Source organism: Phoenix dactylifera, chromosome 14 (assembly GCF_009389715.1).
Source record: "Phoenix dactylifera cultivar Barhee BC4 chromosome 14, palm_55x_up_171113_PBpolish2nd_filt_p, whole genome shotgun sequence".
NCBI lineage: Eukaryota > Viridiplantae > Streptophyta > Magnoliopsida > Arecales > Arecaceae > Phoenix > Phoenix dactylifera.
The window spans coordinates 9,967,611-9,993,235 of record NC_052405.1 but is presented as its reverse complement, the minus strand read 5'-3'; the positions used below and the strand labels follow the sequence as shown (position 1 = coordinate 9,993,235).

The 25,625-nt window shown below is 37.0% G+C and overlaps 2 protein-coding genes and 1 non-coding gene across 3 annotated transcripts; 2 read left to right on the top strand and 1 right to left on the bottom strand.

Annotated features, from left to right (window-relative positions):
- The first annotated feature begins 1,729 nt into the window (after positions 1 to 1,729).
- On the top strand, positions 1,730 to 4,614 carry LOC103720824 (zinc-finger homeodomain protein 4-like). Its single transcript, XM_008810739.4, has one exon. The coding sequence runs from the start codon at positions 3,176 to 3,178 to the stop codon at positions 3,998 to 4,000; it is 825 nt and encodes a 274-aa protein (XP_008808961.2). The 5' UTR covers positions 1,730 to 3,175; the 3' UTR covers positions 4,001 to 4,614.
- Positions 4,615 to 11,470: 6,856 nt separating this feature from the next.
- Positions 11,471 to 25,615, bottom strand: LOC103720825 (protein root UVB sensitive 6). The gene is made up of 13 exons (XM_008810740.4): positions 25,053 to 25,615; positions 21,144 to 21,242; positions 20,885 to 20,998; positions 19,037 to 19,108; positions 18,825 to 18,935; positions 18,592 to 18,711; positions 15,830 to 15,931; positions 15,668 to 15,740; positions 15,014 to 15,097; positions 14,870 to 14,934; positions 14,491 to 14,592; positions 14,219 to 14,407; positions 11,471 to 12,004 (listed from the first exon to the last, which is right to left on the bottom strand). Exons 1-13 carry the CDS (start codon positions 25,395 to 25,397, stop codon positions 11,936 to 11,938), a joined length of 1,545 nt encoding a protein of 514 aa, XP_008808962.3. The 5' UTR covers positions 25,398 to 25,615; the 3' UTR covers positions 11,471 to 11,935.
- TRNAC-GCA lies at positions 22,304 to 22,375 on the top strand. The gene has a single exon. It is a non-coding gene; the product is annotated as a tRNA-Cys (tRNA).
- Positions 25,616 to 25,625: the final 10 nt, after the last annotated feature.

Sequence of the window (25,625 nt, the reverse complement as noted above, 5' to 3'; positions counted from 1 at the left end):
CTCATGCATTGGCATGTCACCATTTTCTTTTCCTCTTGTTAAGGCAATTCATGATTAGAAAGTTAGAACCAGGATAACTAAGTTCTTTATATATGTAGCTCTATGATTGAATTAACTTTATATTGGAAAAAAATAGAATAGCTTTGTACTAACATTTCTATGAGAAAGCCCAACCAAAGGTAATAAGTATTTTGTTAGGTTGTAGTGCTTACGGTATTTTTAAGTTAACCATTCTCTTTTCAAATAAGTTGTTTAAACATGAAAAATTAGGTGGTCTGGCCACTTCAAAAATATAATAACTCTTTTGATTGCATTTCATAACATTAATTGAGTTGATATTTTTTTTATAAAAAAAAAGAAAGAAAAAGATGAAGAAAGAAAGAAAGGAAAAACTATACCAAGTATTTCTAAAAATTGCTTTTTTGAATAAGGACTTTATAATTAATTAAGCTTGTTATTGTTCACAAAAACAAAGGGGCAAAAAATCCAAGGAAAAGGATCTTTGAACGAGGCTAAGTAGAATAAAGAAGCAGATAGTGAAGAATAAAGTGATATAGGTGTAAAAGATATGAAGCAAAAAGAAAAAGAGACTAATTTTTAAAAAGTATATGCAAAAATAGGGATTGATGAAACAACATCATTCTATGCCAAAATTCCATATAAAAGTTTTCGTGTCCTCTTCTTTCTCAAAACATATTCCAGTATCTCTACGAATCTTGTTCTAAAGAGCATTCTAAAAAATAAAATATATCACGATAGCGAACATTCTTTGAGACCTAGGAGACATTTGGATGATATAAAGCTAGAAGAATAATGCATGTCGAGACCAGTTTATGCGCATTATTTAGTATGTCTTAGGTTGCGGGCCTTAGCTATCCCTGTCTCATCTTTCAAAGCTGAATAGTTTAACATGATTACACACTCATGTTTTTGTTCAATCTTCTTTTTATTTGGTAGGGTCCCAAGAAATTAAAGTTAGGACACAGAAACCAATTGCTGTCTATTCTAATCTTGGGCATGGTTAATAATAAGCCACCAAAATCGTCCAAACAATCATAAGATGTTTGACATAAGCTGAAATGACTTGAGTCCCATGACACATGTATGGAATAATTCTTTGCAGTCTTGACTCTTGGCATGTGCTAACCAAAGGTACAAAAACCAAAAAAAAAAAAAAAAAAAAGCCTTGAGACAGAACTAATGTCTGAAATGGAAAGCACTAGTGAATTCCCTTGAAGACTTTCTTCTATCTTCCATCAACTCATTGCGTATTTGAAACTTCCACCCCACCACCAACTTGTGAGGTGCACCAATCTTCATCTCCTAAGCAGAAATGGTTCACCATGCAATGATGCACTGAATTAATCCAAGGACATTACAGTCATCTCAATATTCACAAAAAAAAAAGAAAGAAATAAAAAAACTTATGTTCAATCGCTTTATAAGCAACAGAAAATGAAAAAAAATCTTGTATTTAATTTCTTCATGAGTGGAATATGATCCAACACCACAGCATTTAATTCTATCCCATGATCATCTTCACCAGCACCTGTCCCACTGTCCTGGCCGGACTGTTTAAAAGCTCGGGCTCTTGAGGAATGGAAGGAGAACTTGGAGCTTGTGAGCGGTTTTTGGTTGTTTGACCGTGGCCATTTTTGTCCACTCAAGCATAACAAAAAAGCTTTGTCATTTTATTTTCTTGAGAGGGTATTTTGGTAGTTGAGTTTGATTTCTCTCTTTTCAAATTCATGTGTGGGGACTATAGCTCTGTTTCTCCCCCACCCTCTCTCTCTCTCTCTCTCTCTCCCTGTGCCTCCTCCTCTGACACTACAGTCCTCTCTCTCTCTCTCTCTCTCTCCATCTATGGCGTAAGCTTGATTCCTGATAGTGCAAGCAAAGCAAACACCCCACACTTTTATTTTTATCACAACCCCCTAAAACTCTCTCTGCCCTTCTCTTTTGTCCTGTAAAAATACTCCTTTCTCTATTTTGTTCCAACCCTTGTGCTCTCTCACTACGGCTATAAGCCTCTTGCTTAGTGCTCCCCAACCACAGCCCTTCAACCAAAACACCTTCATTTCCTCTCTCTCTCTCTCTCTCACTCACTCACTTCTTCCATCCCTTGGTGATTTTCTTTGTTCATGCCCCTGCCTCCAACTCTTAAGTTCTTATCATACCTTCATCTTGCCATGGAATTCAATATTGGACAATTCATCACATATCACCTCTAAGTCACAGGTGGGATACCATGGTTTCCTTGTGGTAATCTCCATGCCATTCTCTTCATATCCTCTGTCTTTAGAAGAACAGTTCAGTTCCGGTTAACCTCTGCAGCCAGTCTCCATACTCCGTTTGTTTTGCTTTCAAGAGTTTAATGGAGAGAGAGAGAGAGTGGGGGAAAGGTGGGTACGTTTTGTCTTAGGTTCTTCAGCGTTCGGCGTCGTTGCACGGCTCCAACCTTCACATGGAGTTGTTCTGCTTCCGTTCTTATGTTGTACTTTGAGACAATGAAATGAGCATTCGAAGACCAGGTCCTTGGGCACTGTTCAAGAAGTTGTTGTTTTCCTCATGACTGGAAAAAGTTTACCCCCCAACACCCGCACAAGAGACTTCTTAGGTTAGGTGTCTTTGGGTCTTAAGACTCTGGATCTTGCTGAACCCTCAAAGGACAAGATCAAGCACCGGGTCTACAATTTACAAAGACTTTTATTCTCATTCCAATTCCATAGCGCCTTTCTTATTCTTCCCCTTGCATAGAGTTTTTGCAAGCAAAAGACCCAGCGCTCTTCTTCCATGTGTTTCCCATTCTGTTTGCGAGGCTCATGAATCTTACAAAGCTTACAAGTATCTAGTCTTCTTATCTATCTTCCTCCTCCGTTCGGTTTTTAAGGTTGGGAATAGTTTGGAGAGTATCCATATAAGGTTCTCTAGAATCTCAGAGCTTCCAATTTTCCAGTGTCTTTCTGCCAAAACCGAAGAAAATGGGCAAGTGGGTTCATTATTAGTTTATTTAGAGTCCCAAGAATCTCAGACCCTAGTCGCAGCTGATATTTTTCTCATTGGAGTGGTCTAATTCTCTCTGTCCTTGACCTTTTCCTTTTGGTGTCCAGGCCATAAAAGAGCAGTAAAAAAAAATAAGAATTAGCACAGAGAGAGAGAGAGAGAGTAAGAAAGAATGGATCTTTCTGGCCATGAAGGGGAGATCCCAATCCCAATAAGCAGCACATATGTTGGAGGCCATGGTCAGAGCCATGGCCACTCCATCATCCATGATGCCCCTCCCCTCCACCACCACCCTCCTAATGGACCTCCCCCTCCCCTGTCCGCAGCCACATCGGAGGAGCAGCAGCGCCACCCTGGCAACCCCTACAGCACTAAGAAAGGAGTGGTGGTGAGGTACAGGGAGTGCCTCAAGAACCATGCAGCCTCCATTGGTGGCAGCGCCACTGATGGCTGTGGTGAGTTCATGCCAAGTGGTGAGGAGGGCACGCTGGAGGCCTTGAAGTGTTCTGCCTGCAACTGCCACAGGAACTTCCACAGGAAAGAGGTAGAAGGGGAGTCCTCCTCCTGTGACTGCTTCCACTACCTCAAGGGGAGGAAGGTGGTGGGCCAGAAGGGACTCTTGATCTCAGGGCCGGAGGCATTTGGATATGGTCCTGCCGGCAACAGCCTAATTCCAAGGCCATCACCGCACCACATGATCATGCCCCTGGGAGCCCTGCAGACCTCCGAGTCTGATGAGATGGAAGGGGTCGGTGGTGGAGCCATGGTGAGGCCTCCCATGGCGAAGAAGAGGTTCAGGACCAAGTTCACACCGGAGCAGAAGGAGAAGATGCTGAGCTTTGCTGAGAAGGTGGGGTGGAGGCTCCAGAAGCAGGAGGAGAGTGTGGTGCAGCAGTTCTGCCAGGAGATTGGAGTGAAGAGGAGGGTCCTCAAGGTGTGGATGCACAACAACAAGCATAACTTGGCTAAGAAGAGCCCCCCTCTCCAGCTTGAATGACTACTGATTCCACTCCCTCTCTTGGTTTTCCCCTGACTCTTTTTAAGTTTGATGGTTTTCCAATGGCCCATGCTGATTCTAGAGGTGGATTTAGATGGTAGAATGTTGTGACAGACTATCCTTTCTTGTGTTACTCTTTCAGATTTTTATCTCTCTTGTCAGTTCTCCATTGGCAAGGCGATGTAGCTTATGGAGTTTGGTAGACATGAACCATGGGCTCTTTTTTTCTTCTGTTAGTGGCTATGAAACTTAGACATTGGTCATTTCAGTATTTCACTATGAATCGCGCATGGTACTTTCATGGACTTTCTACAGCTGATGAGGAAGAAGCCCCTTGATGAACTGCTGTTTGTTTTAGTCCCTCTATTTTCTTTCAAACGAGGTTCCTCTGAATCCATGAGAAGATAAATTGCAATTTCATTTGGAGTGTGGGAGTCTTCCAACTTCCTTTCTTCTTATAACTCTGGAGTTAATAGGCTGTGCCTTGTCTCTCTTTGTATGCTAGCTAGAATTTTAGAAATGTTTTGAGTCCATCTGGAATTTCTCTTCAAATTACTTGTTTGCTGTCTTGTATTGTTAGACATCTTTTTATTATGTACGTGACAAGGTTTCTTGCAGTCATTCTAATCGTTTCTCCTTTCAAATACTACATGAATGAACGGTCAAATGTAGGCAGTTTTCTACATTTTATTAGAGAACAAGCAAAAGAGCAAGAGGACATTGAACAGCACTAATGTTCTAAAAATGCACTCCCACCTACCAACTCCCCCTCACCCCAAAAAAAAGGAGGACACAAAAGAAGGTAAAGCTTAATGCATGAGAAAGTTTTAGCCGTTAATTATGTGGAACTTGTCTATATAATTTTATACATAGAGTAATGTAAGCAACTCTGACTCAAGTTCTTAGTAACTACTTCAAGCTTATGCTCGTCACAACCAAGAGAGTGGCCGGGGAAATGGAACTGGTCATTGGCATGACAAAGAACAAAGCTCTGGAATATGGTAGCAGTATAGACATGGAGGATTTACTAAAACTCATGACAATGAAGCAAGAGAGCTAGTATTACATGTTTTCAACTATATATTACTTTTCCTAAAGTATAAGACAAAAAAAAGGAAAGTTGGTTAATATTAAAAATCTTCATCAAAGTATGAAGATCAGAAAAGCATGGTCGACTGCAAGCATAAATTTCCATGCTAATTTCTCCTGCTCTGTCTTCCCTCAGAAAGCAAGGGATGTATTTACCCTGAGAATTTGGTAAGGTATTCTCATCAAGGAAAGAGAAGATAGATATCTTTATGAAGAACAGTATCTGCAAAAGGATAGAAATGGTCGATGGTTACGAGTAATGATTCAACGTACCAGCCATGTCTTTCAGAGCAACTAAGGTTGCCATCTTTGTTCCTCAAAGTGTCTTCAATTCCTATCAAGGTGGAAAGAGCCTCATGACTGGATTTTATCAGAGGCATGTGGGATGTGATTGCTGCCAAGGCAAGCCTGCACAGTCCTGCATGTTCTGCCATACGAGGCTTCTGGTTGGCTAGAGGAAGCAAGGAACCAAGAAGCCAACTACCATGCAATACTTGTTCATTGAGAGGCTAGTAATTTGTTCAGACCATCTCATGTTCCTCTGCCTTTTGACTGAGACTACAAAGTAGAAATATCACCTACTTAGTTCAAACAAGCAAGCTTTGATGCTTTTCTTTTATTGCAGCGATAATGGATGCGATTTGCTTAATTCGCTGCGACTTGATGGCAGATCATCTAATATTCCTTCTACTGAGCTAGTTCTTCGCATTAACGAGTCGATAAAGATTTATTCACGATGCTAATGGCACGATTTGGTTCACTAACATCAGATGGGATTTTTTTTTTTTTTCTCATTGTCAATTCATGCTCATGCAACTCTCTCCGGCTACAAAGAATCAATTAATTGTATAGAGGCCACCTAGCTCTCTAGATAGTCCTCTCCTCCCATGATCTGGGAATAGACAGTAGCAGTTTGGACTGGCTCACAAGCAAGTACAGGGGCCCATGGCCTTGGTGAATGGTACGAGAAACCCTCCGCATCCATTTAATGGCATTTACAACAAAGGTTGGAGACACTGATGGATGCCACAAGAGCACAATCCAAAACCAGCATGTTTTTCTTTTCAGCTGCTACTCTAATTTGAAATCTATGTACAACTTAACTGTGAGCAAGGCTTGATGTTGTTCTTGCCAACATGGGATGACCCTAAGGATTAAAGACTAGAAATCCTGTCTAAAATTTGAGTGGTCAGTGATTTCGTAATTCACACTAAAAAACTTGTGTATTCAGTAGAAGGCAAATGAAGGTTTCTATCCAGGTTGTACAGGGTTATGACCCTAAAAAGCGAAAACAAGGATGTTACGTAATGGTTTTGCAATAGATTTGGGATCCCCTGCGGTGCGCCGCTGCAGGGTGCTATACTATGTTGGATGGCCGCCATCAGGAGATGAACGGCTATCAACAACAGCATCCCGTGTGTGGCATGTAAAGCCATCTTCTATGATAGCCATCAATCTTCTAATTACAGCCATCGAGTATGGTACAACACTTTATGATACAGTCCGTGCATCATAAAGGATCCATGCTCTTTACTATATGCTTTTGTTTTTGGTACTTTCTCATTCAGTAGGAGGTTGGGAGCATTTTCATGAAAATTAAAAGTTGTGGTCATAATATTTTTATTTCAGATATTTTCAGGATAATAATCTGATGGTTGATTGCACCTCTTGAGTTGTTGCACAATAGGGATTAATAATAGCTCACACAGGAGGAAATTGGTGTTTCTACGGGGAGATATATGTTTGCTGCTATTTTCACTTTTCTAATGCACCTACATTGAATACAAATTGATGCGACGAAATAATAAATAACTAAATCTTATAAAAGAAATTTCTATAAAGTGATTCACTGTTGTTAAGCATGATATATATTATTGACCTTTTCACTATCAGCTTGAGCTTTTGGGATTAATTGATTGCTTAGCATGGTATTAAAGCTCAAGTTTGCCGGAGGTTGCCGGTGTAAATCCCTCGTGCTCAACAGTTAGTTTTCAATCTATGAAACACAGTTCATGCGATCAAGCGACATTTGCCTCACATATCATCGAAAAGAAACTATTATTTTACATCTCCATTAACTCTATAACATGCTCCTTTTATAGCTTTGATAATGCCAACACAGTATATATATGGTCATGAGACATATTTGTCTCACGTATCATCTAGAAGAAACTATATGTTTATGGATCTATTAACTCTCGGCGCATGCTTCTTTTATAGGTTTAATAATGCTAAAGATTGGCATACCAAACACTTCAAGCCAATATTGTTATAATTCTTAGAGAGAGAGAGAGAGAGAGAGAGGGAGGGAGACTCATCGGTATTATAATTAACCAAACTTCAAAGTTGTGGGATGCACTACTCAAGATTCAAACATGGAGTCATTAACACAAGGCCCAATATATAAAGAACTTGATATGGTCACTTTGTAAGAAATGCATGGCCACTATTTCAGTGGTTGGTTACTTATCATTCATACTCATAAACATCAAGTTAATTTAAGATCCAGTTGAATCAAGCCAAGTTCATTAAGTCTCACTTGATTTGCTAACAACTTCTCTTACCAATATATTATATTGGCATCATTTACCAGTATCCTAGAAGCATAAATTTATTGAACAAAATATGTATATATACAGGAACAAGATAAAAGAGAGAACATTGCAAATCAAACTGATACTGGGAACCTTTGCTTCCCACCAAATTCTCAGATTTTTTTTTTTAAAAAAAAAAGAAAGGATGAAAGGGGAAAAGAAGAAGAGGAGGAGGAAATAGAAGCAAGCAAAAACTTGAAAGTTAACTCAATTTCCCTAAATCACAGAGACCTGGTGAGCATACTTAGAGGAATCATAAACTCAGTTGCCAGGGTGCCATCCAAACATTTATTTGGATGGTCAGGTACACCAGCCATTGGATATCACACCAGAATATCTTTACTTTTCAGAAAACAATAATATATCTTGGGACACATCCAAGGTCAGCAAATTCTACCTTCACACTTAACCTCAAAACTTTTCTCAATTCTTTTTTCTTCTTTGGAAAGGAAATATTGCACTCTAACAGGTTGGGACCATTGGCATGTGATGTTTCTTTCCAAAGTCATAATCTTTTTGTATTTATTTTCCAAATTTTTTCAGTCTAGCTTTCTTGACCCAAGCAATTGCAAATTGCAAGCCCTGGGGAAGAAAGTTACCACAGAGTTACCTTCACAGCAACCAATGTCAGCACTGGACACCCATCAGACGACAGATGTAGGGCCTGCATCCAGTGTCATGATGGAGACTGCTGCGCCACACCTAATAAATTGTAGACCTTGGTATTGGACTATAGATACATAGAATACCAATAAATCATCTACTAAGTCATTAGGCAACTATTAGTGTCATCATTACATGCCCTGTTTAGTGGTAGAGACAAACTTAAGTTGGGCACATGTGCACCTAAGGGCTGCTCTAATATTAGCATACTATATGATCGATCGTAAAACAGGAGAATGTAGAATATATGATTGTCTTAGGGCTGTTCTTCATAGGCTTAGGGGTGTTCATTATAATAAGGGTTGGGATTATAGGTAAACAATAGGGATTAAATGGTGTTTCCATGATCTGCACTAGTTTATAACAGTCTGCACTTGATTCCCCCTAATATCTTACGGCAACTAGGTGGCTGGTGGAACTGATGGTCTTAGTTGAAGGGGAAAAGAAAAGGTATCTATGCTTACAGTAGAAATACCTAGCAACTTTATATATTGTACCTAAAATAGTTTGACATTAGTACTATACATTATTAAGAAATATGTATATGCTAAGTTTTATGTCTCAGATTTCTTATATGAAACGATCCTTTTAAATCATCTCAGGATAATGGACCATTAAATTCTTCCTGATTTTATATAAATTATTTACAAATAGATTGAATTATTGTTGTTGGTTTTAAACAGAGTGGAACAGAGGAAAAGGATTCATGTAGCCAACTGCAACTAGTTTGGAATTAAGGCTTAGTTGAGTTGAGCTGAGTTGTATCCAATTGTTGTTGTGTTTTGTTGCCTCTGTCTCCTCCATGCTTTTATGTCATTTGCTTCTAGTTCTATATATTCAATAATTGTACATCCTATTACATTTACATATTATTTACATATGGTTTAGATTCATCCACAAATTGTGCCAGATTTTTCACTTGCCAAGTCATCCCAAATCTAAAATTGGGACACTATAGATACGATATGCAAACATAGTTTCCAGGCTGGGAATTCTGAAGCAGTTTTAAAACCAAATGTGAAGAACGATTCACGTAACAGCACTGCATTTTGAGTATATAAACACGCAGTGTTCTTACCCGAAAAAAGATATTCTAGCAATAATACATGCAACCAAGACTATTCTCAATTTACTTTTACGTGAATCATCTCAATGTACTTGTTCGCACTTCAGTTCAAGATAAACTCAATTATTGCTAATATCCACTGATATCTATGATTTGTTATAATATCTAGGTTTCTTCGTTTGATCTTCCCCATCTTTTATTCTGTCAAATTTTCCATTAACATTTATGGCCTCTTGTGCCAGGTTTTTGTTATATATGATTGCTTCATACAACTAAGATCAACTATAGACAATTTAAGGACTCTTATGTTCTCAAATCCTCCTACCGGTCGTTTACTTCTATTCAAATTCCAACTTAAAAACTATGCTGTGGTGTTTTGACCATCGACAATTTCTGCCAGGAAGACGACAATACCTTTTTATGTTCAGATACAGATAAATGGTGACAGAAAGAGCTATTGACATGGGCATGCAAACAGGCAAGGAGTAAGACCTTGAACAAGAATTGATGAACAGAGTATGATATCCTGACAGCTATCTTGTTCAATGATCTCATTGCAGCATCAGGCCATGGCAGCACGCCTTCACCAGACCACTTAAATCCCCACAGTAAATACTTTATGGTATGGTTGGCCCTCGGCAGGTTTAGGTAAAGGGTCATCACGAGTGGATATAGCATGGCAGTAAGGTGAGTCATCTATAAACAGTACAGTTACTAGAACAAGTGGCAATTTTGGACAAAGGAAGAAGGAACAACTTCACTTGGTAGAATTTTGATTAGAGAGGAAAAGGAGTGGTTGACCATGAATTAGGCAAGCTATTCCGGGTAACCATGCAAGATAGATAAGGCCATCGATGTTTGTCAGGAATTCGAGGGCCCTGAAATCAACCCATCAAGGCAATTATTAGTTATTCAAGCTAACGTCTCAAGTTTCAGACTGGTAGTGATTGCTCTCATGGTGCAAACCCAATTATCACAACAGGCACTGTTGCCCAATTCATCTATAGCATAGTTCCTGGATTTGAAGCAGATGAACCTATGAATGGAAGCAAATTAGAAGTTCGCAATAGTGCATGTTCGTTTTGTTGGCTAAGCCAGTCGATGCATTAAAACAGAAGCACATGAGACAGTGAAATGTCTAGTTTCACCGTAAACAATCTTATCACGCTGCGAGCGCAGTATCCTGTTTAGGATATCCCTAAATAAGTAAACGCCCCCGTTCAGAAGACGTGTGGCAACGGAAGGCCAATTGGAGTGAGTTGTGAAGAGATCGTTTTCCAGCCAAATCGACAAAATCTTGAAGTGATCGACGATCAAGAATGTCATGTTCCGAATTTTTATTGCCACATAGAAGCCAAGCTTCATGGGCCTTGTTCGTGGCATGTGTTTTTTCAGACTGGATGTTCCTAGTATGGGTTATCCAACCTAGAGTTGTGTCATGTCCGTATTGACCATGACATGCTGTGCTTCTCTGTCGGGAAACCTAGCGTCATTTACCCAAAACAAGAGAAGTTATACGTACTGCGAGAGCAATCACGTAAAGAGAGCCGCCAGAAAAAGGTGAAAGGTGAGGCTCAGGATAAAACTTTATCATCAGGCACTCGAAGCAATTTTCCTGAACAGGGTTCTAATTACTGGTCCCAATTGTGAAGGCCCTAACGACTGATGGATTTCTCAGCTCTGATTGCAAACTAAAGATCCTTGCACGGAAGATCAAGCTTTTGTATTTGCATTCTTCCATAGCCTCTGATAGAAGTCTATCACTAACCAATACTCTAACCAATACTTGTGCATGAATGGAACAGTAAAGGCTACAGATCAAAAGAATCACCAGATATTTGAATATTAATCTGGAATAGTTCATAATATAGTGGCAACAGGAAAGTCTACAAACAAAGAAAATAAAGATATCAAACCTGTAATTAAGTATGGACTACTGACAACCATGGTAAGATGGCTAACCTGCAAACCAAGTTATGAAAAAGGTACATACACGGATAACTTCAGTACTGTTGGGAAGCTCTAACAGCTCCCATAACATATCACAAAACATACCACTTAATAACTTGCAGCTAAAAAGGCTTCTATTATGAACTCATAGTTTCCTGAGTACTAAATATAGTATTAGTACAAAATCTTCTAAAGAGAAAAGATAAAAACTGAAAAGTCAGGAAGGGAAGGGCTCACAAAAATTGTGTTAGGTGAGGCTGTGGAGGTAGGAATGTATCAACTCATAAGTTCATAATGACATTTTACATCTTCCAACAGCAGTTTGTTTCCAAGCCGAACACGGATGAATTTCTTGCCGCTTGCTGTTCAGAAAGATCTAGAGCTAAGAACGGAATTTGAGGTTAGGGTGTCTAGATACAATGTGAAGAAATGGAACAATATCTGGAGTAGTCGTGACTGTCATCTCAGTTGAAGTGCCAGTTTCAAGTGCAGATTGCCAGTTCCACTTGCGATTGTGATATCTAAAGCATGAGCTGTCTCAGATTGCTATTTTTATGCATGATAACCATAGCATTACTCTTCTTTTAGCCCACATAGCCGAGCTCTCCCAGGATTAAGCAATGACTCCGACATAATCCATCCCTTTAAAAAAAAAAGGAAATCCACATTGTGAGAATAGGTTAAAAACATTTTCAGACAACTGAGTCTGGAGATTGAAATAGAAATAAGAGGAAAGCTGAAGATTAACAAATGTTATATTGCAGTATTCAGAGCCATAAATGGACCAAGCAGTGGATTGGGATTGATGGACCAGCAATAGCAACAAAAATGCTTGATCTGCATATGACCTGATCTCTCATCCAGGTCACCATGTATTACTATACCTGAGAATAGGCAGAGGCTGATGATCCATTTTAAATCTAAGTGGTCATGAGAGAAACATTGTATAACTGCTGGACAACGAGCTCTTTGAAAAAGCAAAAAGGATGCTTACCCCAAAAAAAGGCAAAAAAGGATCATATCAGAAACAAACTGTTAAACAGTTAAACATACTCCCATTATTTGATAAATACAGTCCCTGTCGTTTCTGTGTTTCTGAGGTACATACCTATAGAACCGAGGATAATGGAAGCATATCTAGCGGAACCCCCTTTTTCGGGGAAAGGGTAGCAGTTGTCAAACCATTGCTTTTATAAGTTATGACAAATTATTGTAAGTCAACTTACATACTAAATTGAAAGAAGTTCCCCATTGAACAACCAAAGAACCACAAAAATCACATACTTGTAATTGCATGACAGATTATTTGATTGACCATACCTTTTAGGTTGCCTGTGGAAGATATAAAGATGATTGAACCAAGGTTCTTTAAACACCCAGTTAAAGGGAAAAATAGTATTCTAAAAGATGGCTGCATCATGTAGGCATGTAGGGAGCCACATAGTGATTAGGAGTGCAGGGATTTAGGGGGCTACCGAGGCAAATGATCATAAAAATATTTAATATTAACTCGAGTTATTAATATAAAAAATTAGATATAAACGAAAATTTTAAGAGAAACAGTGTATATCAAGGGAACACTAGTACGTTATTTAGGGACCTAACTCTGCATAGTGTGGCATGTTAACTAGTAAACTAGCAATTATTCCTACAAGTTGCACAATATTTCTGATCAAAAAAGCATGCTCAAAACTTGAGTTAGTGCAACAAGTAATTCTATTACAAAATAAATAATCAATAAAGTTAGAAAAGAGACAACTAATTAAGAATTAATGAAAACTGCAAGTAAGGTGTTAGGAGAGCTGCCCATGCTAAGGAGAGCTGCTAGGGTGCTCACTTGGAGGCAAAGACACATGAGGTCAACCTAGGTGGCTAGCAACTAAGCCTAGGCAGCCTTTATAGTTAACTAAAATAGCTGTCTTTAAAACATGCCAAAAATGCATATACTTCCTTTTTCTTTTTATGGAGCACTCAATTACATCCGACATGACCCTATCTGGAACATTGGTCTTGCACAAGCGACGCGCAAGAATGCGTGCGCGCGCACCCACACACACAGAGAGAGAGGGGGAGAGAGAGAGAGAGAGGCATCACATGTCCACAAAAATGAGAGGGAGGGTAGAAATTAGATTCATTAGTTGATCATGAACTAAAGCTCCAAGTGGCAGAGCCACAACCAACTCAGTCCAAGTATCAAATGCAGTTATACCTAATATATCTTGAGGTTCATAATAATTACCTGTCAGCCACTATTTCAAAGCTGAACATTTTTTTGAAAAAAAAGCAGTTGCTACATGTCAATGAATGCATCTACAGATATATGAAACATAGATTGATTTATCTTCCATATATAGTCTTAGATTATATTTCACGAATATTTATACATTTTCCATATTTCTGCTAATAATTATTGAACATTCGAACATTGTATTGTTAACAATATCATAAGCTTATCATCCTAAACAAAATCATCAAGTTCCTCAGGGTCAAATCCTGTAAAAATCAATAGCACTTTCACGGTTCATCCCATGGTTTACACTAAAAAACTAATATAGCATTTCCTTTTGTTACTTCTGCAATTTATCATTTTCTTTTTGTTCCCTTATGAAACTAAGGGAACAGGCATATCCAGTAAATTTTTGAAGTGACCACGTGATTCCATTTTTAGACAATTAAACCGCATGATTTTCACCAAGTATTCCTGATCACGTTACATACCTTTTTCTTTATGTGCATCAATGCATAGACCAACAGGAGCATAACAGTATATAACATAACACTGCAGGAATTGTGCATATAAGATGAATGCTAATGTGTATAAGCAACATCAAAATCTTAAATTCACCGACATGTTACCTGTTCTGCTGCTTTCTTCTTGAAGTCTCCATACAACAATGAAACAAACTTGCAGGATTCTGCAATATGAGTCTCGAAGTCTAGATCTGTAGGCATTGCACAGTTGCGTAAGGATTCTGTGAAACCGATGTGTTTTCTTGAAGACTGGTTCACATTTGATGAACGGATAAAATGCAGAAGCACATGAGCCTGTAATATCAGATATATATGAATAATATCAGACATATAGAAATCTCATACAATAACTTATGCTCGAAAGAATTGACGCTTACATGGAAAGCTGCTTTCAAAATGTCATCAGACTTTGCTTCATCCTTGAGTAATGCATAAATATTACCCTTTGAAGGATTGTAGGTAACTATGTATCTTTCTTCCTGTCAATAAAGATTAAAAGATGATATATTACCCAAAAAATAATTACAAAAAAAAGACAATCTGAATGTGAGAGACACAGTTTTCAAGACATGAAAACATCATGAAGCCGGATCACAGTGGTAGCAAAAGGAAGACGGCTATTTCAAGGTGTAAATCTAAAAATTGTAAAATTTCAGAGATAAACGAGCGTCATATAAGATCTGGACAGTTATACTTCATCTGACATAATAAACAGGAACCAAAAGCAACATTGGAAAAGGCAGTCTGAGATAATACCTTGAACAAGGATTCTATGGCAAGAAATGAACGAGGTTCCTGAAATGCATCCCAAAGTCTTGGGCCTACAAAAATTTTAAAGGGGAGCATATGTGAGCCTAGAACGCTAAGCATGCAAAAACATGTAACATTAAAGTTACAGACCTAGAAAAATGGGTGCATGTTTTGCCCATGGAGGATTGAATATATTCTCCTTGGAATTTCCTTCCTTCAAGGAAGGGACATGCCCTACAAAACAGAAGGATGAACAAATCAGTCAAGTTAGTAAGGAGTCAGTCACTCTAACAAGAAGATAACTTCATACTTGACAGATTAAGGCATTTGATGAATAATTCTTTATCTTGGATGAAATATATGCTAGGAAGGATAACAACTACACTACCCAATGGTGCTATGATCAATTTGTTAAATTAGAGATGATGCTTCCCTAATAAATGAAGGAAAAGTAAGCTCCCAATATGATTGCGTATCAAGTATGTTAAAAAATTAATTGAAAAGCTTGGAACTGGCAATTTAACAGCTATACATTGTGGAGAGCTGGTGAATAGCAGTATAAGCAGCAAGCAGCATAGCTGGCAAAGCTAGAATCATGCATGTGTATGCATGCTTATGTACGTATTTATGAAATGGAAATACGTCCAGTCAGATAAAATGCATATGATGATTTACACGTACAGAAATGTATACAAGGGCAACCAACTTAAATAATAAAAAAATATTATTTTAAAATTTAAGCCATTTAGATGCGTTATTATGTAAATTAGATCATTGCATTTGCCTCTTAGAAACTCAACCTACCACTCTTCAGGAAAGACTCCACTGCCACAGTAAATCTCGCTCTGTTTAAAGTGTTCAGTACAATAGATTTCACCTGGCAAAGAACCATAAGGTGAAAGGTTTTTTTAAAACTTAAGCTGCAGATGTAAAAATGCAAGAGCTGACTACAAAAGAGAGACAAACCTCTTGATAAGAGCTGAGAACATATCCACAAGAGAGGAAGGCAAAAGAAGCCACCAGTGACGGATTTCTCTTTGAAAATAAGATACTGAGTCCAGTTCCCAACTTTGCATGACAGAAAGTTCAAGAAATCACTACAACAGCTACAACTAAGTAGTGTATGCTAATAATCAGCAAATTAAATAATATTCAATTGCAAACAAAGTGTATAATGCTCTGCAAAGGAGCATGCAGTTTTATTGATAACATCATTAAGGACCTGTTTGGAATTGCTATTAGCAGTAGAGCTTTCGGAAAGTAGAACTTTTAGAAATAGTGTTTTTATTAAAAACTATTTGCTATTCGGTAACTACATTTTTAAAGTACTGTAAAACTTTAATATATGTTCATTAACCAAAATAAGAAAGTACTTTTGGTATGATAAAATGACAATAAAGAATATTGCATAGTATTGCATATTGAAGTATAATACAATATAATATTATATATTATTATATATTAAAATATTATTATTTTATATAATATTATTATAATATAGTGTAATATAATATTGAATACTTAAACATAATAATATAACATAATATGATATGACATGATATGGTAATGTATTATTAATAGAACATATTACTACAATGTAATATAACATTATTACAATTATAACATAATATATAATATAATATAATAATATTGTAATATAATACAGCAATATAATATAATATAACAGATTAGAAATAATCTATTAAGAATATAATCTAATAATAGATTATATTATGGTATTATTAAACATTATTATAAATACTTAATAATAATATCATATTATTATAATATAATCATATAATAGAATATAATATAACGTAATATAATCTGATATATTATCATTTATATTATTAATCGTATATTATAATATTATTATAATAATAATATCGTATATTATCATAATATAACTATTATTATAACAATAATAATATAAAATTATGATTGTAATAATATATATATATATGTCCATATATACATATATGGACATATATATATATATATATGTACATATTTATATATACAGATATATATATATATATATGTGTGTGTGTGTGTATGTATATATGTATTATACATAGATATATATCTATACCTATACGTAGATATATATCTGTACAAATATATTGATATATATATCTATGCACACGCGCGCGCGCACACACACACACACATATATATATATATGCATAGATATATATAATACGTACGTATATATCCGTATATGTATATATATACACAAATATATATATATATATGTACATATTTGTAGTTATATGTAGATATATATCTGTACATATACGTTGATATATATATATATATATATGCACATATATATATATGTATGTATGTATATATATATATATATATACGTGTGTGTGTGTGTGCGCACGTGTGCGCATATATAGATATGTGTGTGTGTGTGTTGTATACATATGTGTTTGTTATATATCCATATCTTATTTGTAAGATTTCCATTCATTCAAAGGCTTGGCTAAAGAGTTAGATATCATACAACAAGGTTAATGAATAATGACGAATTCTTACCAATCAAAAAGCTTGAAAGTCATGAATGGATGATTAGGACTAATCTTGCTCTCCTTGGTAGGATGCTAAAATCTCATATCTTAGATCCACAGGAACTCATTGATCAAGGAGCAAAGAAGTTGAGTGTTTTCCATGTAATATAGAAGTTCCCAAGGGAGCTTTATTTTAATGTGGTAAATTTTATCTCCGAAGTTCTTTATAACTCCCCACTTCTCTCTCTAATTTATCTCTAAACTACATAAATAACTCCAGATATTCTATGCCTATATCCATCCAAAACTCTTACATTTTCTCCAATTAAAGTCTAGTCCCATCAAATATACCTATTAGATCTATCTGAGTGAGAATTCAAATATTCTTTCCACATCTTTGTCATTCCACTAATTAAAGAGAGACCTACCCACAAACTGTTGCTCACTTTTCTCTAACTCCCTCACCCACACATATATCACCAGTCCTCATACCCTCATAAAAAGAAAGGAACAAAGAAAGATCCAAACTGATCATCATCTAGAGAGAAAGGAAGGAGACTTCATCTTCCACCATGATCCTACCTCCTCTTTCCTATTAAAGCCCATAATATTCCTCCAATCAAGAATCAACCCATTACACAAACTACTACATAACCATAAATCAAGCTCAACCTTTTATCCTTGGCACTTTGAGAATATGGGAGAATGTTAGAATTTGCAGAAGTCAGGAAGTGGAATCGTGCAGACTAAGAGGCACTTGCCTGTCAAAAGTCATCATATAGAACAGGAACAGGATCTTAATTATCAATAAACTATCAAACTAGTAGAACATCCTTATCTATGAAATATAGCATGTTCTTCATTAGATTTTGCATTATTGTTGTTTTCTGGGCTGACATATAGTGCTTTTCCTTATCCCTCTATTTCTAGTTCTCTTGCATTATGAATAACAGTTCATTTTTTACTGACAAAAAGACATGCTTGCATTATTTTTAAGATTATCTCACTTCTACACTATAATTTTCACTTTAAGAAAATTTGACAAAAAGAGATCCAATTTTAAATGTCAGCTACAAAATGTAGCCAACAGTTCTGCCTTAGAATTACCTAGAGATAATCATCCTACTTCTAGCTTTTCAGGGTTGTGTGCCATATAAGCATCAAATGTGTTTAGGAAAAAGTACAGTTGAAAAGGCTATGCAGATAGCATACCAGATCTGCAATATTGCCAACACATTCACCTTTAGCGGTGACATCCCCAATATTTTCACCTTTTGCGTATGCTTTGTAGATCGGAGCACGTGTTGACGTTGATGTCACAGCAGCAACATTCTGCATCAATATAAGGGGAGGAGGATCATATTCATAAATATCTTGAGGATGTAAAAATTCCACTTTATAAATTTTATCAATTCAAAAAAAACTAACTGCACAAACAAGCTAACCTTTGCCACATTGGCTGCACAAGCCAATGGTAGAAAAAGGTGTGGCACAGCAGCTGTTGCTAACTCTATTCCAGCACCCAACTCCATTAAGAGATCACCTGAAAACCGAAGCTGAAACACAATCTGATTTATATTCATCAATAAGATTTGCAAATGAAATCAGTCCCGAATAGAAAAAAAAAGGTGCTAAGAAACATGTTTACTAATATAACCTGCTTTAGATCATAGTCAAATTTTTTTCCTTGGCGTGCAAAAAGCATTTTCCCAACACGTCCAGCCCCATCCTGCATTGCATAAAAGGCATTGTTAGAGTTTCTCAAGAAAATAAGGGATGCCTCAATATTTTTACACTATTAGCTCTCTCTTTTTTTTCTTTTATGCACAGAAGAAGGTGGTGCAGGCAAAATTTGAAGAGAAAAGCAAGCACAAAAACCATGATAATAACAGTAAGAGATTGTTGAAGCTGGGTTCCCAACCTATAGCCCAATGGTTTCACCTCTTGTCCATTTCAAGGAGGTTCTGCATTCAAAATTTCAACCAAGAAAGGAAGGTGCTTACCTAGCAGTTTGACCTGGGTAATTCACAATGATTGGTGGTGGCCCCCTATTTTCAAAAGAAGTAACAGATTGAGACAAGGCAAAAAGAGATACAAGGTTTTCATTAAAGTGATTTCTTCTCGTTTCCCCATATATTTTATGGTGTGTCAAACTCAAAAGTTACTACAGAAAGGAACTCCATAGCCAAGGATATGTGGAACAGATGGCATGCCATACAATGATTTTTTTTCCAGGGGCAAAAAAAAAATTGTTTTGAAGCCACATTCTTTCTTCTACAGTATTTGAAGATTGGCAGAACTAATTCCCCCGGGACCCAGCCAACCACCCAGATAATTCCCCTTCAAATAAAACTACATATCGCAAAACATAATTTTATTCCCATTACCAAGGGGACGAAAACAAATTCAAATAACACTAGGCACATATAGGACAAGCCTCACATTGCATGTCATCTTGCAACATCCTTTCAAGCATGCACTTGCCAGTAAGAAAAATAACCTTGTTATTATTACTTTTAACTAACTTTTGTATAAAAAAAAAATTGAACGAATATTCCATAGAACCAATATCCTGATTTGAACTACATCAAATTTAAGTATAATTACAAAAGTTGAAGAAGTATCCAACATCAAACCTAAGCAAGTAATTTCGACTCAAAAATATCAATAGCAAGACTATAACAAAAGATGACATCGATGCAGTTTCAATCTCTACTTGATGGCGGACTGTTTAATAAGCAATCTAGACGCATTTCTCTTAGGTGCAAATATAGAAATTAGAAAATTTATTTTATTTAGGAATTAAGGACTTTTATTTTTGCATGGACTCTACGACCAGCATTTTATGACTTCGAATATTTTATTTCTATGTGAACTCTTATTAGGGTTTTGTGTTGTCTATATAAACCCATTACTGTGTTCATTGAGAATATAGTTTGTATTATTGAGATTTGAGAATACAGAATATTGTGTTGCCCTCTCCCTCTGCCTTCTTCTTCTCCTTCTTCTCTTTCCTCTTCTTCTTCTCATCTCTCCTTCTTCTGTCCTGCATCACTATTATTTTAACCAGAAAAACCTATGTGACTGGACTTTTTATTTTCAGGTTGCCCCTATATATCAAAACTTTTAGAGCCCTAGTACCAGAAGTCTCCATCGATTTTAAAATGTTGGATTTAGGAGACAACTGAATACTCCTTTTAATAGCTACACTAAACAAAAGATATTGAAATGACGAAGAAAATGAACCTATAAGAACGATGATTTCATTTACAAAAAGATAGTGGAGCTGCTCAAGTAAATAACCAGACAAGAAATTGAATTTGAACAGAAAAACCATGGAACCAGCTGTACTTAGGTTGTCCTTGCATATTTATGGTCAGGATTATTATTCTGGAAGTTCTACCCATCCAAATAAACTAAAATTATGGATGTTCTGTAAAGCAAATACTTTTTTCTTGGAAAATTAGGGTACAACAAAACCGTCGTGATTTATGCTGGTCTTTACCTTAAGAATCCAGTTAATGGCAACAGCACCTGAAGTGGCTCTACTTTGGGATACTCCAACCGAACTTAGAAGTGCCCGTGTTGTAAAAACACTCATTGCTCCCCCAAAGAAATGCTGAAAGGAGATGATTTTTATTAGTACATCAAGAGAATGGTCAATCTGATAGCAGGTCAGATGCATACCTTTGTCCATGAATGTAGCACAAGCATGCAGGAATTAACTTAAAAATCCGATGTTCAAGTTAAAGAGAAAAGAATACCTTCAAAGCTCTCCATGTCATGTATGGCACATAAGAAGGTGTAACACTATCCGGAAAGCCTTCCGGTACAACATAGGATCTTATAAATGAGACCAACTCCTGCGCCATATGATACGTTAACGATGCAATAAAAGCTAGAATCTGTAGCTTTCAATTATTCCCACTTTTTGAAGAATTTTTTTTTTTAGAATCAATCTATACAAAGAAATGTTATCTGCAACTACTTCTGCTTATATGAATTATAAAGTATAATGACATACTGCAGCAAAAATTAAAAAAATCCAAGAATATATGGAAAACATGAATAAAGGCATTAAATGCTTTCCATACTCGAATTGCACATGAATCTAATATTTTTTTCTTCTCATATATGACAAGAAGTGAGAACAAATAGATGTCACTTAATGTTAATCAGCAATGCCATGTAAAAGCCAGTATATGTTCCGCTGAAGGGTTGCATAACCACTTCCTACCTTCTCTTTTCAAAAAGAAAATAAGGTAATGCAGAAAAGGCACAGAGTATAGCTTAACCACTTAATGAGTCCTCCTCTGTTAGTAAGTCCTATGTTTTACACTCTATCCACCTCATTTTCCTTTTTCTCTGAATAATAGGTCGTCTAGAAAAGGCACAGGGTAAAGTAAATTCAACCCTAAATGTTAATGAACATCCTCTCAAATCCATTAGCTTTTCCTCATTATCTTGGCCCAATCTCTCTCTGCCTTCCTAGTTCTATCCAACATTAAACTCATAATTTCAAGTTCAACTATCCATACATACTCTATGAAACTTACGCTTTGATTTTAACTAGTATCATCAACAAGTCCTAGATTTCACTTTTGATAGCTTGATCTCATCTCAAGCCACCGTTTCATCTTCCTTCTTCAATGTTCCACACTTGGCATTATTGCACTCGGTATATCTATGGAAGCCAAGCATTTTCTCAAACCCTTTTTCTCCTCAAAATATTAAATAGCACAATCCTTTCACCTATCAAATTATAGAATTTGGGCAAGGCTCCCTCCAAGCATTTTATTAATAAATATATTTTTCTAAAGAAAAAATGTCAGCATTAGTGCACCACATCCCAACAAAACTCCGCAATTAAGCTTGCTTGGGTGAGAGTGGTACTAGGATAAGCAAACCCCTAGAAAGTCGTAATGGGTCTATAGCTCAATGGTAGAGCAATTGACTGCAGATCAATAGGTCACCGGTTCAAACCTGGTTGGGCCCTTGATAAATTTTTTATATATATTTTCAAGAGTAAGGCTTGACGCAGCAATAAAGTTGCTCCATTATGACCTACAGGTCATGGGTTCGAACTGCACGCGGAGGTAAGGCTACATAAATTTGACCCTCCCTAAACCTTGCAATGGAAGGAGCCTTTGCACTAGGCCGTCCTTTTTTATTTTTTCAAAGAAACTATATGAATAGTATGTCTTGTAGGAATGGCCATGGGATACTTGTGACTTGAACATGCCCATAATCACCAACATACTTTTCTACACAACTAAAATAGAAGAAGCAAATCTAAACCAACATAAGAATGTATAATCAAGAAATCAACCCACAACAAATTCTTAAATTTATATTTAGTAATAATTTTACAATATAAAAGGTCCATAAGGAAGCATCTGGTATTAAGAATCCTGATCAAGTTGCAAGGTGGCACACATGATCCTCAATATAGGAATACAAAAGGTATGCAAAAGTCATTTAATTGATCACTAAAAAGCTTGATCACACACTAATAATAGCCTCAGAAGGATGTTTATGATTATGAAAACATCAAATACCATGTAGTAGACAAAAAAAAGAGAAAATTTATGGGAACATATGTTGAATAGAAGCCTTAAATCAGTAATAATGTGAGCTCCAACATAACTTTTAGCCCATTAAGCTTAATCAATTGAATCTTGATTGTGGGATAGATGGCAACAACAATAGCAATTATGTTCAACAAGGTTTTAAATCCCGTAGAATGGGGCAGTCCAAGTTTTTCCGCAGTTGTGCCGCCCCGCCTCAGTACCCCATCCCAACATCGCGCGAAACATCCCACTAGAACCTTCTATTCCAATTAGGTAGCATATAGCCAAAATATGGACATTTCAAAGGGCCAAAGGTTGTCAACTTCTTTCACACCACTAATAAAATCCACCATTTCACAATGGTTTGAGACAAGTGGTTCATAGGGCTTATCGACGACAAAAATAATCACTGAACTACCAAAAACAGGTCCTTCATTGAAGAAGGAAACCCTTCATATCAGCAAGAATTATAGAGGCAAACAAAGGTCTATTTCACGGAAAAAGCAACTGACAACAAGACAATATAGTCAGCTGAAGCTTGAAAGCATCAAGTGCATCTTCTTTGGAAACCAAAATGTCATTCATAATTTAGTCCACCATGCTTTGTTGCTTTTACAATTTTGTATCTTTATAATCACCCAACTCAAAGTTCCAAATATGACTAAAGTATTTCATTCTCAAATCCAAACCCCCACCGCACCTCTTCAAGGGAAATTATTCCTTCAACAAAAAGTTAATAAGCATTACCCTGCAACATCTAACCTTTTGCAAAGAAAGCAAGCATTGTCTCCTCTTGTCTTTCCTTTTTACATATCCTGAAATTTCAGCATAGGCAAGAGAACTCAACATATGTCTGCTTTCTCAACTAGATATAAGCAAAGTGATATGGAGAATAAATTATTGGCACATGATGAGCTGAAAATTACCAAAAATATTCTAAGCTTTATACCAGGTTATCTTGTCCACATTAAATAAAGGAGATATGTGGACGCAGGTAACCATGACATAAACAATTGAGTGCTCTAAGATTTTTTCGTGATCCTTTTCTGAAGTTTTTGAAAAACTAAAGCAGAATGAATAGGTCTGTAAAATCTAGGAACAGTGTCAATACTCCAAAATTGAGACCCTCCTCTTTTTCAAAATATCTTACAAAACACCCATCTTAATAATGACATTTTCATCCCAAAGAAGATTTTCACATGCTCTCCAGAATTGTAAAACCCATTCTAAAGCTTCATAGCTGGCTGAATTTCCAAAGACAATCTGAATCTCAAACATGTCAATTTTCTGAATGGAGAGGGATTTGTTTGCATCACTGTTATACACATAAAAGGAAAATGTTATGGCATTCATTTGATAACATAAAAGGAAAATGTTATACACATAAAAGGAAAATGTCATGGCATTCATTTGATAATATTAAGAGAACCTAGAACAACTGAAAACTTCTTCCTTTGTTCTAACATAAGAATAATCTATTTCATTACTATAACTTTCCCAACATATTAGCTTTTTTCCTTCCACTTGCAGATTTCTTAAATTCTTATTTTTCAGATTAGCTGAACTTCCCATGAACCTCAGTCAAATTAGTCCCTTGATCTAATTGACCAAATATGAGAAGTATAAATGGAATAACAGGAGACCTACTTATAAAAGAAGTCCCAAGCACAATGAACTAACAATTTGCAACATTTTGCCAAAAACCAAAGCAAAAGGAAATCGACGTGTCGAGGTCAGATAAACTAGAGGCATACATGCTCTATGGCACAGCAATGGTTGAAAAATTACATTAAATTAGAAATCCAGTTGCAAAGGTTTTTCTACAGACATACTCATTGCACAAATTACTTAAACGTCTCAATACAAGAAGCAATGCTGCAGCCAGACAGACCAAATTAGTGAGCAATTTCCCCTGAATAGATTATAATACAAAGATAAAACAGAAAACAACAAGAAATCCTCCAGATCACAAAGGATTGAAAGACAACAAAACTACATGAATTAAAAGAAAGAAAGAAACCAAGAAACTCACTAAAAGACGCAACAAACGTATCAAGATCAGCCCTGAAGAAGATAAAAAGGGACAGAAATCAAAAGGCTTACATCCATTGGAGCCGCCGGGGTCTGCAACGAGACGGACTTCAACGCCGAGCCCCGCCGCAGCCTTCCGGGCCCTTCCTCCTCCACGACGTAATTCCACCGCCTTCCATTTATCTCCTCGCAGCAAAGCACCCTGGACGGCGCCTTCTCCTCCAGCGCGAGCCCCTCCACGGCGGGCCCGAACCTCAGCTCCGGCAGCGAGGGCACCGGCGGGAGAGGCGCGGAGGCGAGGGCGGCGGCACCGGCGGCGGAGCGCATGGCGTCCAGGACGAGGGCCTCCGGGGAGCCGCCGGCAAGGGTTAGGGTTTGGGACGGGCTCGAGGAGCGCTTCATCGGAGTCGAAGCCATCGGCAGTGAGGGCGTGACGAGGGATCGGGGGTGGCGAGGGTATTTATAGGGTGGAAGGGCCTTGGGGTTCTCGTGGGTGAGGCCGCATGGGAACCGCACGACGCAACGAGGTAGCGGGCGTGAAAAGAGAGAGAAGAAAGAAAAAAAAAGAAAGAAATAATTAATGATGAGTCCGCTGAGGAGTGACGGACGGTGGTAAAGAGGGAATAGAAGAGGAGTTTTCTAGGC

Excerpts from the sequence above, each read along its gene's own strand:
- LOC103720824 (XM_008810739.4), top strand. The coding sequence starts at position 3,176 with ATGGATCTTTCTGGCCATGAAGGGGAGATCCCAATCCCAATAAGCAGC.
- LOC103720825 (XM_008810740.4), bottom strand. The coding sequence starts at position 25,397 with ATGGCTTCGACTCCGATGAAGCGCTCCTCGAGCCCGTCCCAAACCCTA. Across the intron at positions 21,243-25,052 it reads CCCCGGCGGCTCCAATGGAT|GAGTTGGTCTCATTTATAAG; the intron begins GTAAGCCTTTTG and ends CATATGGCGCAG. Across the intron at positions 15,098-15,667 it reads GGAGTCTTTCCTGAAGAGTG|GGCATGTCCCTTCCTTGAAG; the intron begins GTAGGTTGAGTT and ends TCTGTTTTGTAG.